Source organism: Saimiri boliviensis, chromosome 2 (genome assembly GCF_048565385.1).
Source record: "Saimiri boliviensis isolate mSaiBol1 chromosome 2, mSaiBol1.pri, whole genome shotgun sequence".
Lineage (NCBI taxonomy): Eukaryota > Metazoa > Chordata > Mammalia > Primates > Cebidae > Saimiri > Saimiri boliviensis.
This window is the reverse complement of record NC_133450.1, coordinates 27,911,717-27,929,197: the sequence shown is the minus strand read 5'-3', so window position 1 is coordinate 27,929,197 and position 17,481 is coordinate 27,911,717. Positions and strand designations below refer to the sequence as shown.

The 17,481-nt window shown below is 36.5% G+C and overlaps 1 protein-coding gene and 1 pseudogene across 15 annotated transcripts in view; one reads left to right on the top strand and one right to left on the bottom strand.

The window, feature by feature from the left end:
- Positions 1-17,481, top strand: part of TTLL5 (tubulin tyrosine ligase like 5) — a 280,545-nt gene that overhangs the window by 112,349 nt on the left and 150,715 nt on the right. For 9 of the 15 annotated variants that reach the window (XR_012516125.1, XM_074392953.1, XM_074392951.1 and 6 more), the window contains 5 exons: positions 1,616-1,719; positions 4,740-4,867; positions 7,327-7,413; positions 7,964-8,344; positions 12,726-12,913. Coding sequence is in view for 14 of the 15 variants with exons in the window: in XM_074392953.1 (XP_074249054.1) it covers positions 1,616-1,719; positions 4,740-4,867; positions 7,327-7,413; positions 7,964-8,344; positions 12,726-12,913 (888 nt within the window). In the remaining variant the exon portion in view is untranslated. The remainder of the gene's footprint in view (positions 1-1,615; positions 1,720-4,739; positions 4,868-7,326; positions 7,414-7,963; positions 8,345-12,725; positions 12,914-17,481) is intronic. The other 6 variants (XM_039469444.2, XM_074392954.1, XM_074392952.1 and 3 more) reach the window with 3 other exon arrangements.
- Positions 4,076-4,185, bottom strand: LOC120364225 (U2 spliceosomal RNA; annotated as a pseudogene).

Below are 17,481 nucleotides of genomic sequence, written 5' to 3'. Positions count from 1 at the left end.
ACTATTTAATTAGAATATTTTGCAAAGCAACCTATATCTTGGGATCTCAGAATGCATTAAAAGTATCATTTTGGATCTGATAAAGGGCTAATACCCAGAATCTACAAAGAACTAAAATAAATTTACAAGAAAAAAGCAAGCAGCTCCATCAAAAAATGGGCGAAGGATATGAACAGACACTTTTCAAAAGAAAACATTTATTTGGTCAACAAACATATGAAAAAATTCTCATCATCACTGGTCATTAGAGAAATGCAAATCAGAACCACATTGAGGTACCATCTCATGCCAGTTAGAATGGCAATCATTAAAAAACCTGGAGACAACAGATGCTGGAGAGGATGTGGAGAAATTGTAACGTTTTTATACTGTTGGTGGGAGTATAAATTAGTTCAACCATTGTGGAAGACAGTGTGGCGATTCCTCAAGGGTCTAGACAGATAAATACCATTTGACCCAGCAATCCCATTACTGGGTATATACCTAAAGGATTATACATCGTTCTATTGTAAGGACATATGCACACGAATGTTCACTGCAGCACTGTTCACAATAGCAAAGACTTGGAACCAACCCAAATGCCCATCAGTGATAGACTGGATAAAGAAAATGTGGCACATGTACACAATGGAATACTATGCAGCCATAAAAAGGATAAGTTTATGTCCATTGCAGTGACATGGATGAATCTTGAAACCAACATTCTCAGCAAACTGACACAAGAACAGAAAGCAAACACAGCATGTTCTCACTCATGTCCATGAGTGTTGAACAGTGAGAACCCATGGACACAGGGAGGGGAATGTCACACACTGGGGTCTGTTGAGGGGTGGGGGGCTTGGGGAGGGATAGCAGGGGGTGGGGAGATTGGAGAGAGATTAGAAGTACCTAATGTAGGTGACGAGGGGATGGATGCAGCAAACCACCATGGAATATATATACCTGTGTAACAATCCTACGAGATCTGCACATGTACCCCAGAACCTAAAGTATAATAAAATAAAAAAAAAAAATATATATATATATATATATATATATATATATATATATATATATATAATTTGGGAGGTTTGGTCAGTTTGCAGAAGGAAAAGCTGAGGCCTAGAAATTTAATTGTTAGTAGAATATCAGTGCACCAAACTCATAGCCAGAATTTACTCCGAATCTGTTGAGAATTTTGTTATGTCTTACGTAAGTGAAGGATTTATTCAGTTTGGAAGCTGGTATAAGAGTATCTTCCAAGATCTACCTTTCCTCTCCTAATTGGAACAAAACACTGTGTCTCTGTTGTCATATTGTTAAAGCTACAAGAGTGATCATAGATACTACTAAGCTGCTATTAAAAAGCTCTTTAATCAGTGGGCTGTGTAAGTAGAAAGTAAAAACATGATTAAAACTCACATTCATTCTGTGACGTGGGAATTTTAAAATGTTTTACAAAATCCTGGCCAAAAGTAATATGTCAAATTTATAGGTGACAAAAGTACATACAAGAATCAAATGTCTTTACTGTAAGGACAGATTAACTCAAAGCTATTGAAACTACATGATGAAGTGCATATTTATTAGGAGTCAGTTTTATCTTGTTTTTCTGTGGTGTTTGGGCACTGGGTAGGAAACAGAACAAATGGCTGAAAAGAAATCAAAGAAGAAACTTGACGAAGAAGAGGAAGATGGAGTGAATATGGAAAACTTTCAGGAGTTTATCAGACAAGCAAGGTAGAAGACATTCTTGATTAATAAAAACTATCTTATTCTACCTTCCACACTGCTCATTGAATACTCAGCATTCCCTTGTTTCTGACACATGGATGGGAATGAAATCACTCTTAAAGCCGGGCACAGTAACACACCCTTTTAGTCCCAGTTACTTGGGAGCCTGAGGCAGGAGGATTGCTTGAACCCAGGAGTTCAAGGCCAACTTGGGCAACATAGTGAGACCCTGTCTCTAAAGGATGAAAAAAATCATTCTCAGAAGGAGAAAAAACTTTATAGGCTTGGCCTTTCCATATCTTAGCCAATTATGTTGTTGTTTTCATGGCTTCCGTTATCAAAACATTACTGCTGGGTATCAGGTACTGCTGGGTATCAGGTCTGTAGTTCTAGACAGTACACATCACTCGAAGTGACAAGAGAGACCTTTGGAAAGCTGAAGTTAGAGGCATCTCACTTTTTTTTTTTTTTTTTGAGATGGAGTCTCGCTCTATCACCAGGCTGGAGTACAGTGGCACCATCTCGCCTCACTGCAACCTCTGCCTCCTGGGTCCAAGCGATTCTCCTGCCTCAGCCTCCTGGGTAGCTGGGGCTACAGTCACACGCCACCACACCCAGCTAATTTTTGTATTTTTTAGTAGAGATGGGGTTTCACCATATTGGCCAGGATGGCCTCAATCTCTTGACCTCATGATCTGCCTACCTTGGCCTCCCAAAGTTCTGGGATTACAGGCATGAGTCACTGTGCCTGGCCAAGGCGTCTCATGTTTACTGGGTCTGAATTTATCCCTGACCTACTCATGGAGTAGAAATGACCACATTTTGCCTACATTGAATAGGTTGAGGAATTTGAATTTCTCAACTCTGTGAGGGTTACACCTAATTTATATAAAATAAAACAAGTTCTTCATGCTTAGGACTAGCCTTTCTGAATGAAAAATCTCAATATTCATCTGTCTTGATAAAAGTCAGCCGGGCCATTTTGTCCATTTATGTTGGCTTACAAAGGAAGAGATGACAAAGACACTTAATTTTAAATCTTGTAAAACTTACACTGGAAGTGTAAGTTTTTTTTCTAAATAGAGAGATGTGCAAAACCATTAAAATAAAATAGGATAAAGCAACAGTAAGCCCCATTACTTAGGTTTCAACTGTCAAAGTCACAAATAGGGAGAAAATCAGTAGAAAATCTACCCTATGTTGATTTGTGAAATAAAATGAGGTAGGGGTAGGGGCTTATCAATCACCAACATACTTTGATCTTTGTTTAATACTTTTTATAGACCTCACTATCAAGTGCTTTACAGCAAACAAGTATATCATTTTGTAGGTGTTCATAATTGTATGATGTTATTTGTTGACATTTTTGAGTTTTAAGTAATATGATTTATAAAACAGGTATAGAAACAGTTTCTCTCATCAATATTATAAAAACAGAAAAGGAAAAAAATAAAACAGATTTTGTTCAGAAAATAGCTCTACTTTTTAAAGCTAAAAGATTAATTTCTGGTTTACCCTAAGGATCTTCAAAATCCCTAAAATATATAGTTAAAAAAAAAGAAGAAAAAAACCCCTAACCTTTAAAAAGGTGCTATTTCCCAAGAAAGTCTAACTGGATACTAAAAATGAATTATACATACTCAACTAATTGTATAGATTTGGAGATAAAATGCTTTGGAACGTAATTACTTCTGATTGTCGATTAGGCATTGATTATTGGGAAATATGTGGTAGCGTCAGTTCTTTTATTAAGTTTGGTTTTAATACATGGATACTTTCCAGGGCTGGTAAATTCAAATACCTGCAAGAGTCAGGCAGGAAAACATAAATTAGGAAGTGGGCAGACGATAAGACAGATATAAAGCAGCTTGTATTTTGACCAACCATAACCTTTGCCTTTCAGTATTCTGTGAAGGGCCAAATAAGACACTGACAGGCAGAGGTAGCTGCCTGTTTGCAACCTCAGCTGTAAATCTTTGATAGTTACTTGAGAGACTTATCTTGGGCATTTAGCTACTTTGGAGACTTTGGGGTCTATGCTGAGATTCATAATGGTGGTTTCTAGGTTCCAGTTAGAGTGTGTTTTTTGAAGATTGGATATAGGTTCTCTGTGATAATATAGGCATGCTTCACTTAATAGCCGCTTATCTAGAACGTAGCCAAGCTGAATGAAAAGAAAAGGAAAAGGCCATTGAGAAGCCACAGATGCAAAAGTCCATGCGCGACATGTTCACTAGAAGAATCCACTAGCCCGTCATCTGTTTTCTTATAGTTTCTATTTTGTGGCTGTTCATAAAGAGCATATAATTTCAGTAATTTGAAGTGAGTTAGAGATGATCTAGTTTAGTCTCCTGAATTACATAGATGGTTAGGAAATTCTGTGGTTATTGGTAGATTTCCTTGTTTCTGACATAAAGAATGAAAATAAATGACTCTTTACACTTGATCTTAGCCAAAAGGCCGAGAAGCGATAATAAGTGACTCTTTAAGTGAAGATACTTCAGTTATCTAGAAGTGAGCTGGACGAACTTTTTTTTTTTTTGCATATCCTTCTTTAAAAATATTTTTTAAATTCTTAGCTAGGGGCCATGAAAACAAGTCACTGGTCAGGTTTAGCCCACAGTGTGAGTTGGTTGCCACCTGTTCCAGAACATGGCTGTCCAATAGAACATTTTATGGGTGACTGCTGAACCCTTGAAATGTGGCTAGTATAACTATGGGAAAAAAATCTTTAATTTAATTTGAATTTACATAGTCACATGTGACTGACTAGTGGCTACCGTATTAGACAGTGCAGATCTAGAAAATTTACTGTGGGATGAATAAAATGAATAAAGCCTTATGCTTTACATTTTTTAGATTGCTTTCATTTATATTTCATTTTAGCCACCTATTAATAGGGAATTTTCAGCTTGCGCTTTTTATTTTTCCCCTTTTCCAGCTTGCTCTGTTTCCATAATAAAATCTGGTGGAAAGATTTTCCAGAATAGCTTCCTGTCTGACCATACTTTTTCTCCTCATTTCAGTGAGGCTGAACTGGAGGAGGTGTTGACTTTTTATACCCAAAAGAACAAATCTGCCAGTGTCTTCCTGGGGACTCACTCTAAAAGTTCTAAGAATAACAACAGTTATTCTGATAGTGGGGCAAAAGGTGGTAAGTATGCTGGTTACTTAATGAAAAATAAGAGGAACAAGTGAAGAAATGAGAACTGCAAAGGAGAATGAGGAATCATGTATTGGCTAAGCACTAATAGTCTCCAAGGTAGTGAGACTTTGCAACGTGGGGAGTGGGTAGAGCATGGGGGATATTACTTTCTGTCCTAAAAGCAGAAGAGGGCCGTGGTCTGATTTTTTTTTTTTATAATAATTAACAGCAGAGAGCTTTTCAAGAAAAGCTACTAATAGCTGGTATTTAGTGAACACCTATCTTACTGTCTGCTGGACATGGTCTTATTTTTTACTTTCCAAAACCACGCAGAGTGGGCACTTTTACAAAACCTCTTTACAAATTAGAAAATAAGCTAAAAGAGACTGAGGAACTTGCCCAAGCTTATTCTTTATTATGCAGGGACAAGGAATTTGATCCATAGTCTGCCTGACTCAAAGTTTGTGCTCTTAATCTACCTTTCTGTCTCTCTTAATGATTATTTCTCACTCTTGTCAAGTTTGTTACTTTCTCTATCATAACATCATTGACGTTTGGAGCGGGTTAATTCTTTGTTGTGTGGGGCTGTTCCGTACCTGGTGTCTGATATACTTGGTTCCAACCCTGTCATGACATTAGCTTCCCTCAGCCATTGTGATAATCCAGAATGCCCCCATATGTTTCTAAAACTTCTTACTGCTGGGGAATTCCATAGTTGGGGATTTTGTAATTGAATATGGACATGCTGTCTAGCTCACATCACCAAGATAAAAAAAAATATAGCAGTGACATACTGTTATAAACAAAGCTCTGTGCTTTAAATATAAAATTAACTTAAAACCTAAATGGAAGCCTAAGGCATAGGTAATCAATCCACTGATTTTTTCAGTGTGCTAAGCACTAGACTCAAAGATGGAGATTTCTTCCCTGCTCTTAATGCTATGATAATCTAATGTGGAAATAACCAGAAAGATTAGTCATTTAAAATGTGGAGTGAATTTTCCCAAAGAAACAGTGTTAATGTTTTAAAAACTGATTTGATTCATAGGCTAATCCACATAAACCTATTTAACTCACTGTATAATTGAATTATTGCATTACTGGAAGTCCTGAATCCAACCCTTTTCTTTGAGTTTTTCTGACTTCATTCACCTGTTCATTCATTCCTTCTATACTTATTTTTTTTACTTAGCGGCCTGTTATGTGTTAGGCACGTTCATGGTTGCTAGGGATATAATGACCAGGACTGTCGCAGTCTTTAACTTTATAAAGTTTATTGTCTGGTAGATAAAGTCAGGTGAGTGAATATAAGAAGAAAGCTGGCAGAAGCTCTGAAAAGCTCCTACGAGAGTATTGGCTAAGGGAGAAAAAGGAATTCTTATAATAAGGTTGGGATAGAGAAAAGCATGCTAATTCAGGGAGGTGGGGGCCTAGATGGAAGTTCATCTAACAGTTTCTCCCCTGGCTGTAATGTGGAAGCTCTAACAGCATGTAGTGGCAGCATCTTTTGCACTGAAAGGTCATTCAAAATTCTAGAGTGTGTGTTTTAAGGACTATCTTTACATAAGATCTACATCTGTCTAAATCTATTAAGGATAACTAGGGGGCAGTGGGAAGGCTTCAGTCAAGGAAACAACATTATGACATTTGATAGTATGGTGTCTGGGTTCATTTCAAACATGAACCAACAAGCGTGTGACAGTGTGACCACTGCTGTTGGCAATGGAGGGGAGAAAATTCTTATGTCTTTATTCTTTCACTCTGAAAGATGATCCATAAAATTGGCCTTTCTTAAGTTTTTGTATGATTCTAGCCCTTGACATGATTTTGGAATACTTTTATATATGATTTGCTCTGGTTATTCTGTTTCAAAACTCTGTTGTGAAGAAAAAATTAGGTATTAGAGTCAAAATCTTTTAGAATGATACTATTATTGAATATACTGATCAACCTATCTCCCATAAAACTGAGGAGTTTAAGATACAGAGCCATCGCAGTATCCAGGCATTATGCCAATGAATAGTGGGACTGCTCTTGCTGTGTGGGGGTAGCTTCACTGCCCCATACATATTACGACTTCTTGGCTCCAGGAGCTACTGCCAACCAACTTGGTCTCTTAGAACCCTCAGTCTGAATTCCTGGCATAAGCATCTGATGGCCCTTAATATTTTTTTCTCCCAGATATGCCCTAGCTTGTTGGCTGTCCATGAATGGCTGCCCTGGGTTTGGGTACCTTTTTCTGGTTCAGCTAACTATAGCTGGGATTGGGTATAGCTGAGAAACATTTAATTGGTTGCTGACTCCATAGGGCTGTGGGTGTGTTCATCCTTGGAAAAGTGTGGTGAGACATGCCATGTTTTCCAGCATTGATTAGAAGTTGTGTTATATTTTTGGAAATAAAATGATGTACGGAACAATGGACTTGCAGTTGATTATAAGAGAGTTTTAAGTTCTATTTCTTATTTCAGATCACCCTGAGACAATAATGGAAGAAGTGAAAATAAAGCCGCCTAAGCAGCAACAGACAACAGAAATTCATTCTGATAAATTATCTCGTGAGTGATTTCAAAGCTACCTAGATCTGCTGCTCTCTGATAATTCCCTAAAAAACGAAAAGTCATCAGATATTAATTATTTCTAGAGCATGAAACATTACCCCAAAGAAATTATTTTTCTTTGTTCTCCCTTTTCCCTTAGAATTTTCTCTTACTTATCGATAAACTATTTTCCTTCCAAAGACTTCTTCATTTTCTTAAGTCTAGAAGGGTAAAAAGAAGAGTGAGAGGAATTAGCTGTTGCTACTGGAGACTTTGTCTTGATGTCCTAACGTGTGTGAAACATGCCTGCTCTTTTTCATAGTGGCTGTCCCAACTCCAGCTTTTAGAAAGAACTACAAGTCAATTCCTATTTCTGTTTTCAGGTCATTTCCGATAGGCAAAAATCATTAAGTTTATGATGAATACTCATTAAAGTCTGTGTTTTTCATGATTTCTGTTTCATGCCAATATGATTGTGATGTTTACGTTTTAAAAATATTTATGTTTTATAGAGATTGTATGTCCATTTTTCCTAAAATGATGTCTTGTCTTGTTTTGTTTTTAATAGGATTTACCACTTCAGCAGAAAAAGAGGCTAAATTAGTTTATACCAATTCTTCCTCTACTTTCTCTGGTCCTGCTGCTACTCTGCAGAAAATTCCCAACACCTCTGGGAATTCTGACCTCTCTCCAGGGCCTGGCCACCATTCTTCTTTATCTCAAATTCCTTCAGCTATCCCTAGCATGCCTCCCCAGCCAACAATTTTACTGAACACGGTCTCTGACAGTGCTTCTCCCTCCCTCCATCCTGGGACACACAACATCCCAAGCCCTGCTGGCCTGCCACGCTGTCGATCAGGAAGTTACACCATTGGCCCCTTTTCCTCTTTCCAAAGTGCTGCCCACATCTATAGCCAGAAACTGTCTCGTCCCTCTTCAGCAAAGGCAGGTGAGTGAGAGAACGAAAGACTGTCCACAGTGTGAGCTCCTCCCTACCTCCAAGAAAGAAAGAATGTCATCGCTTTTCTTTGCCCTTTTTTTTTTTTCCTTTGGGAAATGGCACACTCTGCATTGTTCTGATGTGACTAAGGAAGACTCTTGCGTTGCATCCAGTAGCATGCATTCATTGGTACAAAATGAAACAGGACTTTTTTTAGGTACTGGAGATAAAGAGATGAATCTGACAAAGCTTCTATTCACTAGGAGCTTACAGCCTAGTCAAGAGATTGCCTATCACAGGTACCATTGAACTATAAGTATGCTATAAGCATTTCTGATTCAAATAGTTACTCCCAACATCAGACAAGTTAGTTTTTAAGTGAAGAATGACCTGAATAAATAACCAAAGAATTCATAGAATAGGATATATAATTTTAACTAAAATATACTCATATTATCAGTCAAATTTGTCCTCCATTTTTTAATAACAGCTTTACTGAGGTATAATTTATGTTCCATCAAATTCACACTTTTAAAGTCTACAGTTCAATTTTTTGTATATTCACAGACTTATGCAATCAACACCACTATCTAATTTTAGAGTGCTTTCATCATCTCCAAAAGAAACTCTATACCTGTTAGCAGTCACTATTTCTTCCTGCCCCAGTCCCTGGCAACCACTGATCTACTTTCTATTTCTACAGATTTGTCTATTCTGGGCATTTTATATAAGTCAAATCATATAATAGGTGGTCTTTTGAGAATGGCTGCTTTCACTTAGCATAACGTTTTTCAGGTTCATCCATGGTATGGCATGAACTTCATTCCCTTTATGGCTGAATAATGTTCCATTGTATGGGTATGCCACAATTTGTTTAGCCATTAATTGTTGGGCATTTGATGTGTTTATTATACCTTTTGGCCATTATGAATAATGCTGCTATGAACATTTGTTAAGTTTTTGTGTGGACATATGTTTTTATTTCTTTTGAGTATATTGTGGAGTGGAATTGTTGGGTCATATGATAACTTTTGGTATTTCGTCTTTTTGAGGAACTTGTAAACTGTTTTTCAAAGTGGCTGTGCCCTTTTACTACCAGCAGTATTTGAGGGTTCCAATTTCTCCACGTCCTTGCCAATTCTATGAGTTGTCTCTGTTTTTGATTTTCACATCCTAATGGGTATGAAATAGTATCTTTTTTGTGGTTATGATTTGCATTTCTCTGATGGCTAATGATGTTGTATATCTTTTCATTTGCTCATTGGGTATTTGTATATTTTCTTTGGAGGAATGTCTGTTTAAATTCTTTACCATTTAAAAAATTGGTATGTTTTCCTTTTTATTGTTGAGTGTAAATGTTCTTTATATACTCTAGAGAAAAGCCCCTTGTCAGATATGATTTAGAAATATTTTTTCCCTATTTGATGGTTGTCTTTTGACTTTCTTGAAGCACAGAAGTTTTAGATTTTAATGATGTCCAGCTTATCTGTTTGTTTTTTTTTTTTTCTATTGTCACTTGTGCTTTCGGTATCGTATCTGGAAACTATTGCCTAATCCCATGTCACAGAGACTTCTTTGTGTGTTTTGTTTTGCTTTTTGAGACGGAGGCTCGCTCTGTCACCAGGCTGGAGTACAGTGGCGCGATCTCAGCTCACTGCAACCTCCACCTCCCGGGTTCAAGTGATTCTCTTGGCTCAGCCTCCCGAGCATCTGGGACTACAGGCACGTGCCACGACACCCAGCTAATTTTTGTAGTTTTAGTAGAGACGGGTTTTTACCATGTTGGCCAGGATGGTCTCCATCTCTTGACCTCATGATCTGCCCGCCTCATTCTCTCAGAGTGCTGGGATTACTGGTGTGAGCCACCATGCCCAGCCCCTCCTATGTTTTATAGTTTAGGCTTGTATATTTAGGTCTTTTGTCCATTCTGAGTTAATTTTTCTGTATGGTGTGAAGTAGGAGTCTTAACTTCATTCTTTTGCATGTGAATATTCAGTTATATCAGCATCATTTGTTGAAACGAGTATTGTTTTTCCATGGGATTGTTTTGGCGCTCTTCTAAAAAATTAGTTAATTAAATGTGTAAGGGTTCATTTTTAGGGCCTCAGTTTTATTCCATTGATCTGGGTGTCTGCCCTTATGCCACTATCACGTTGTCTTGATTGCTGCAGTAATATAGTAAGTTTTGAAATCACCAAGGATGATTGTTCCAACTTCACTCTTCTTTTTCAAGATTGTTTAGGCTGTTCTGGATCCTTTGCATTTTCATATGAATTTTAGGATCAGCTTGTCAATTTCCTCAAGAAAAGGCAGATGGGATTTTGATAGGATTATTATCTGTGGATCAATTTGGGGAGTATCTTAACATCAGTCAAGATTTAAACACTAGTAATAGCTATGTTAAGGTGAGTTGCAGCTAAGACATGTTTTATAAACACTCTATATTTCTTAATACCTGATTTCAAATGAAACATTGTAATATGCAGCTTGAATCAGAGATATTAAATGGTCTACTTTAACGTCATAAATACAAGTATATGCATATGTATATATCTCTACTAATTCTGGGTGATTATTGTTCTTGTGATTTAATTTTCTAAAATCAGTGATAATAATGATCAGTAATATTCTGGTTTGAACTGGTTTTCCCCATGGAAGAAATTCAGTAAGATCAGTGTCTCCAGTGGCTATGTTATCATAAAAACTTTTTCAAAACCCTCCCTTTTGATCCTTTCCAAGAGAAGGGTAGGGACTGAAAGAAGCTGGTCAGTTCATAAATATTTTCTGATATCTGTTGTGATTTCTTTTTTGACTCTTGAATTTTTAAATTTTGTTTGTTGGAGTATAAAAGTACCACTTTGGTATTACTACATAAACTCGACAATTTTACATATTTTGAGACCCAACAATTCTCCTCCTGTGCATATGCAAGAGGAGTTCTTCCATATGTGCACCAGCAGATGTATGCAAGAGTATTTATGGCTGCGTTGTTTGTAATAGCAATATGCTTGAAATAACCGCAATATCCATCGATAGGGAAACAGAAACATAATTTGTGATGTATTTACAAAATGGAATGCTAGACAGCAAGGAAAATGAATGACTTTCAGCTATATTTAACAAGGGTGAATCTTGGAAGAGTAGTGATGAATAGCAAATCCCAGGAAATGTCTGTAGTAGAATACCATTTTTGTAGATATCAAAACCAAGAAAAACTATCTGGTATTTGGTTTGTATATGCATGTACACACAAATATATTTGATAAAACTATTTTTAAAAAAAGAATGATAAAGGGAGCTTAGGAATGGGGAGGAACAACCATATAGGTTAGTGCTATTGTCGATAATGTAGTTCCTAGATTAAGTAGTAAGTTCATAGGTGTCTATTACAGTATTCTTATAACTATATACAGCTGTTATAAGTATTTTATATGTACTATATAATATAGTAAACATAAAAAAGTTACAGGTTTAGAAAATCAGTTGTATATACAGAATGATCGTTGTTAGCGTTAATTTTAAAAAAAAAGGAAATACGTTATATCATTTCTACTTTTCTGAGTTAAAAAAATTTTTTTTAAAGGGATGTGACTTTTACAATCAGGAAAAGCAAATTTTCATTTTATTTTTAGAGACAGATTCTCATTTTGTCACACAGGCTGGAGTGCTGTGGCATGATCATAGCTCACTGTAACCTTGAACTCCTGGGTTTAAGCAATCCTCCTGCCTCAGCCTCCCAAGAAGCTGGACTACAAGCATGAGCCACTGTGCTCAGCTCAGTCATGATTTTATATTAAATAATTTCTTTTTTGCCAGAATTTTAGTGGTTAAATAATAGAATGCTCTGATTTTACAGTTGAAAGAAGAAAATTTGTATCTGAAAGGGAAATAAGTCATTTGAAAATATAAGATTATTGTTGTTTTTCTCAGTATACTCGATTTTACTTTTATCCCTTTTTCTTTTTTTGAGCTTTTTAAGTATTGTGGATGATTTGACAGTGGGTGCGACAGACTGTTGACAAGTACAGTTACATAACAAGAAAAACAAGAATTATAACGAGTTTCAAAGATATGTTTTATATTCAGTAAGATTAGTAAATTCTAGGATTGTTATTCCCCACTACATGTAATGAAAATCTTTTTTTGTGAAGCTTTCACTATAAGCAAAAACACATTAATAAATAATGCATGTGGCAGTTTGGTAATAGGAAGAGTTTCTAGGTTATGATAAGCATTTATTTTTGTGATCATTTGAAGATAGTTTATTACTCCTATATTATTAAAGATCCCTAGGGTTCAGTAAAGTGTCTGTTGACCTGAGATTTCTGTCATTATCCTAATTTTTTCAGGACTTTTTTCCTAAGTGAGTGAAAACTTTTCTTTGTTTTAGCAGGATCGTGCTATCTAAACAAGCATCATACAGGAATAGCCAAAACACAAAAAGAGGGAGAAGATGCTTCTTTATATAACAAACGGTACAACCAAAGTATGGTGACAGCTGAACTTCAGCGACTTGCTGAGAAGCAGGCAGCGAGGCAGTATTCTCCATCCAGCCACATCAACCTCCTCACCCAACAGGTACAGATGGTCTGGAGTGCCCAAGAGCTCTTTGGACCTGAGGATGGAATTAATGAAGCGTACTTTGTCCTTTCCTGTCTTTACTATTCCCATATACTGACACCTTTTAAATGAGTATTATTAATTGTGGTTTCAGGCCAAAGAACCAGGTTGTTCCTCTTCAATTTTAAAGAAAATAACTTTCTGTTACAGGCATTGTGAAGTAAGTCTCCTATTAGCTATGATGTACCTATTTCATGGATAAACATAATTGAATATTCTTCTGTAAATACAATTTTAAAGGATCTTTAAAAATAACTTCTTTTCTTTGGTAAAATTTTCTAGTGAGTTCTAGTCTTACAAATCTTTTTACCAGAATTTTATAACATTACACTTAAATTTTTTTTTTCTGTACTGCCTTTTATTTTATGCTCTCAGAATGTTTTATGGGTAACTGATTCATTTCATATTTTATTATACCCTTATCCATTACAATATAATTCTCCCCATTTCACAGATGGGGGAACCTGAGGCTGAAAGAAGTGATGTGAACAAGGTCATTCAGCAAGCTGGATGGCTAGAAATAAATAACAGGATATTATCCTTATTTTATATAGATATTAACAAGCTTGCAGCATAATGAAGGTAGATGGCACTTTCAAGAGCTTTGTGAATTCTCTTTTTCTTCTTGCTGGTTGTCCCTGTGGTGTTTAATTGAAGGGAAAGCCATGTCTCTTTCTTATTCCTTAATGCGTAATGGCATCAAAGTCCTCCAAAGAGTTATCATAATTTAACTCCACAGTTCCATTTTGCTATGTTGCTAATGTGCCATATTCCTTAACTGGTAGTAACTCTATAGTGATAATCAAGTCTAGAAAAAAATGAAGCTGAAAATTAAGTATATGCTAAAAGTAGGCAACACACTGCTCCCTGGTGGTACCCTACTTCTCTGTATAAAATTTAGGACCAAAACTAAAGCTAAGCCTCTCATGGACTTAGTTTTACTTCAGCCTCTTCCCAGCGTGTGAAGCAGTCATTATTTTCTTTCTCAAATCTTTAGTTGTTTGAAGGGAGTAAAGAAGAAGGCCTAATGTGAAATAGAAAGCAAAGAATGTTACAAGAACAGTGCTGGTTCTTGAAGGGAGTTGGATGGACTTTAGTGATAGAATGATGGGAAGAGGGAATAGCATATCAAGGTATAATGGGAAGAAATTTTCAAATTCAGTGGCTATAAGATGGGAAAGGCCTCTGATCTGCTACACTTTTATCATTGGGTCACTAACTAGAATATATGTTTTCAGTTTATAAATGGATAGCTAGAAGCACCAAGACATTGAGATTTTGTGATTGTAGTGAAGAACAAAAACCCAAAAACATAGGCAATATGAGTGTTTACCTGTTTCTAACTCCTATCATTTGCTAAACTGCAAAGCCTACAAAGTGAAAAGATTCTAATCATGTAGGAATCCAAGGTGACTGTATCCTGACTAGGAAGTCATCCCCTTTTGGTTCATTTTTTTTCATCTATAAAGAAATCCAGCACCCGTGAATTAAAAGTCCATCAGACTCTGGTTCGTAGGAATCTGAACTTGCCATTAGATGTCAGTGTTAACTTTTAGAGTCTTGGTAACGGGGTGGTCAGTGCTTGGTACTGTACTGAGGGAAGTGCTGTAGGATGTAATAAGCATGTTGGAGTAACGGAGAAAGAGCTGGATTAGCCATCCAGAGACTTGCCACTGACTCCTGTGTGATCTTGAGCAGTTCATTTTCTTGTTTTTCTGACACTGATTCCTGCATGATCTTGGGCAGCTCACGACACTCTTCTGCCACTGACTAGCTGTGTGATCTTGAGTAGTTCACTCAACGTCTCTTAACCTCAGGGTCTTCAGTGGTTGATGAGGAAAATACTACAGGGTCATGAGGCTAGTATGCAAAACCTCTAAATGCAATATATGTAGAAAATACTGTTATTTCAACTATAAAAGGCTTTCAGTAATAAAATGGCTTCTAATTTGGTTAGAAACAAGTATTTAGATAAAGTGTACTGTTTAGTAGTTTTTCAGATATCATTGTGGGAACATAGTAGGTACATGTATTTATGGGGTACATAGGATTTTTTTTTTAATTTGAGAAGGTTTTTTGGGGAACTGGTAGTGTTTGGTTACATGGATAAGCTCTTTAGTGGTGATTTGCAAGATTTGGGTGCACCTGTCACCTGAGTAGTGTACACTGTACCCAATGAGCAGTCTTTTATTCCTTACCCTCCTCCCACCCTTCTCCCCAAGTCCGCAAAGTCCATTATCTCATTCTTATACCTTTATGTCCTCATAGCTTAGCTCCTACTTATAGGTGAGAACACATGATGTTTGGTTTTCCGTCCTGAGTTACTTCACTTAGAGTAATGGTCTCCAACTCCATCCGGGTTGCTGCAAATACCATTATTTTGTTCCTTTTTATGGCTGAGTAGTATTCCATGGTGTATGTATATACACACTACATTTTCTTTATCTATTCATTGATGCAACTCAGGTTGCAAATTGTGCTGCTATAAATTGCATGTGCAAGTATCTTTTTCATATAATGACTTTTTTTTCCTCCAGGTAGATACCTAGTAGTGGGATTACTGGATCAAATGGTAGATCTACTTTTAGTTCTTTAAAGAATCTCCATACTGTTTTCCATAGTGGTTGTACTAGTTTACACTCCCACCAACAGTGTAAAAGTGTTCTCTTTTCACCACTTTCATGCCAACATCTATTATTTTTTAATTTTTTAATTATGGCCATACTTGCAGGAGTAAGGTACATATTGCCGGAATTGTGGTTTTGATTTGCATTTCCCTGATAATTAGTGACGTTGAACATTTTTTCATATGTTTGTTGGCCATTTGTATATCTTCTTTTGAGAACCGTCTATTCATGTCCTTAGACTTTTTGAAGGGATTGTTTTGTTTCTTGCTGACTTGTTTGAGTTCCTTATAGATTCTGGCTGTTAGTCCTTTGTCAGATGCATAGTTTGTGAAGATTTTCTCCCATTGTGTGGGTTTTCTGTTTACTCTGCTGATTATTTATTTTGCTGTGCAGAAGCTTTTTTGTTTAATTAAATTCCGCCTATTTGTCTTTGTTTTTGTTGCATTTGCTTTTGGGTTCTTGGTCATATAGTCTTTGCCTAAGCCAATGTCTAGAAGAGTTTTTCTGATGTTATCTTCCAGAATTTTTGTGGTTTCAGGTCTAAGATTTAAGTCTTTCATCTGTCTTGAGTTGATTTTTTTCATCTGTCTTGAGTTGTATAAGGTGAGAGATGAGAGTCCAGTGTCATTCTTCTACATGTGGCTTGCCAGTTATCCCAGCACCATTTGTTGAATAGAGTATCTTTTCTCCAGGTTATGTTTTTATTTGCTTTGTTGAAGATCAGTTAGCTAGAAGTATCTGGCTTTATTTCTGGATTCTCTATTCTGTTCTATTGGTCTATGTACCTATTTTTATGCCAATGCCATGCTGTTTTGGTGACTGTATTCTTGTAGTATAGTTTGAATTTGGGTAATGTGATGCCTCTATATTTGTTCTTTTTCCTTAGTTTTGTTTTGGCCGTGCAGGCTCTTTTTTGGTTCCATGTGAATTTCAGGATTGTTTTTTCTAGTTCCGTGAAGAATGATAATGGTATTAAATTGCATTGAATTTGTAGATTGATTTTGGCAGTGTGGTCATTTTCACAATGTTGATTCTACCCATCCATGAGCATGGGATGTGTTTTCAGTTGTTTGTGTCATCTGTGATTTCTTTCAGCAGTGTTTTGTAGTTTTCCTTGTAGAGGTCTTTCATGTCCTTGGTTAGGTATATTCCTAAGTATTTGATTTTATTTATTTTTTTTTTTTTTGCAGCTGTTGTAAAAGGGGTTGAATTCTTTATTTGATTCTCAGCTTGGTGGCTGTTGGTGTATAGCAGTGCTACTGATTTGTGTAACTGATTTTGTATCCTGAAACTTTACTGAATTTATTTATTAGATCTAGGAGCCTTTTGGATGAGTCTTTATGGTTTTCTAAGTATGTGATCATATCATTGGCAAACAGCAACAGTTTGACTTCCTCTTTACTGATTTGAATGCCTTTTATTTCTCCTGTCTGATTGCTTTGGCCTAGGACTTCCAGAATTATGTTGAATAGAAGTAGTGAAGTGGGCATTCTTGTCTTGTCCCGGTTTCCAAGAGGAATACATTCAACTTTTCCTCATTTGGTAGAGTGTTGACTGTGGTTTTGTCATAGATGGCTTTCATTACCGTAAGTTGTGTCCATTTTATGCCAGTTTTGCTGAGGGTTTTAATCATGAAGGGATGCTGGATTTTGTCAAATGCTTTTTCTGTGTCTATTGAGATGGCCATGTGTTTTGTGTCTTTGATTCTGTTTATGTGATGTATCACATTTATTGGCTTGCATATGTTAAAACATTCCTGAATCCCTGGTATGAAGCCCACTTGATTATGGTAGATTATCTTTTTGATAAGCTGTTGGATTAAGTTAGTGATAGAAACCGCAATTACTTGTGCACCAACCTAGTAATTTGTTGGGGATTTTTGCATCTGTGTTCAAGAGA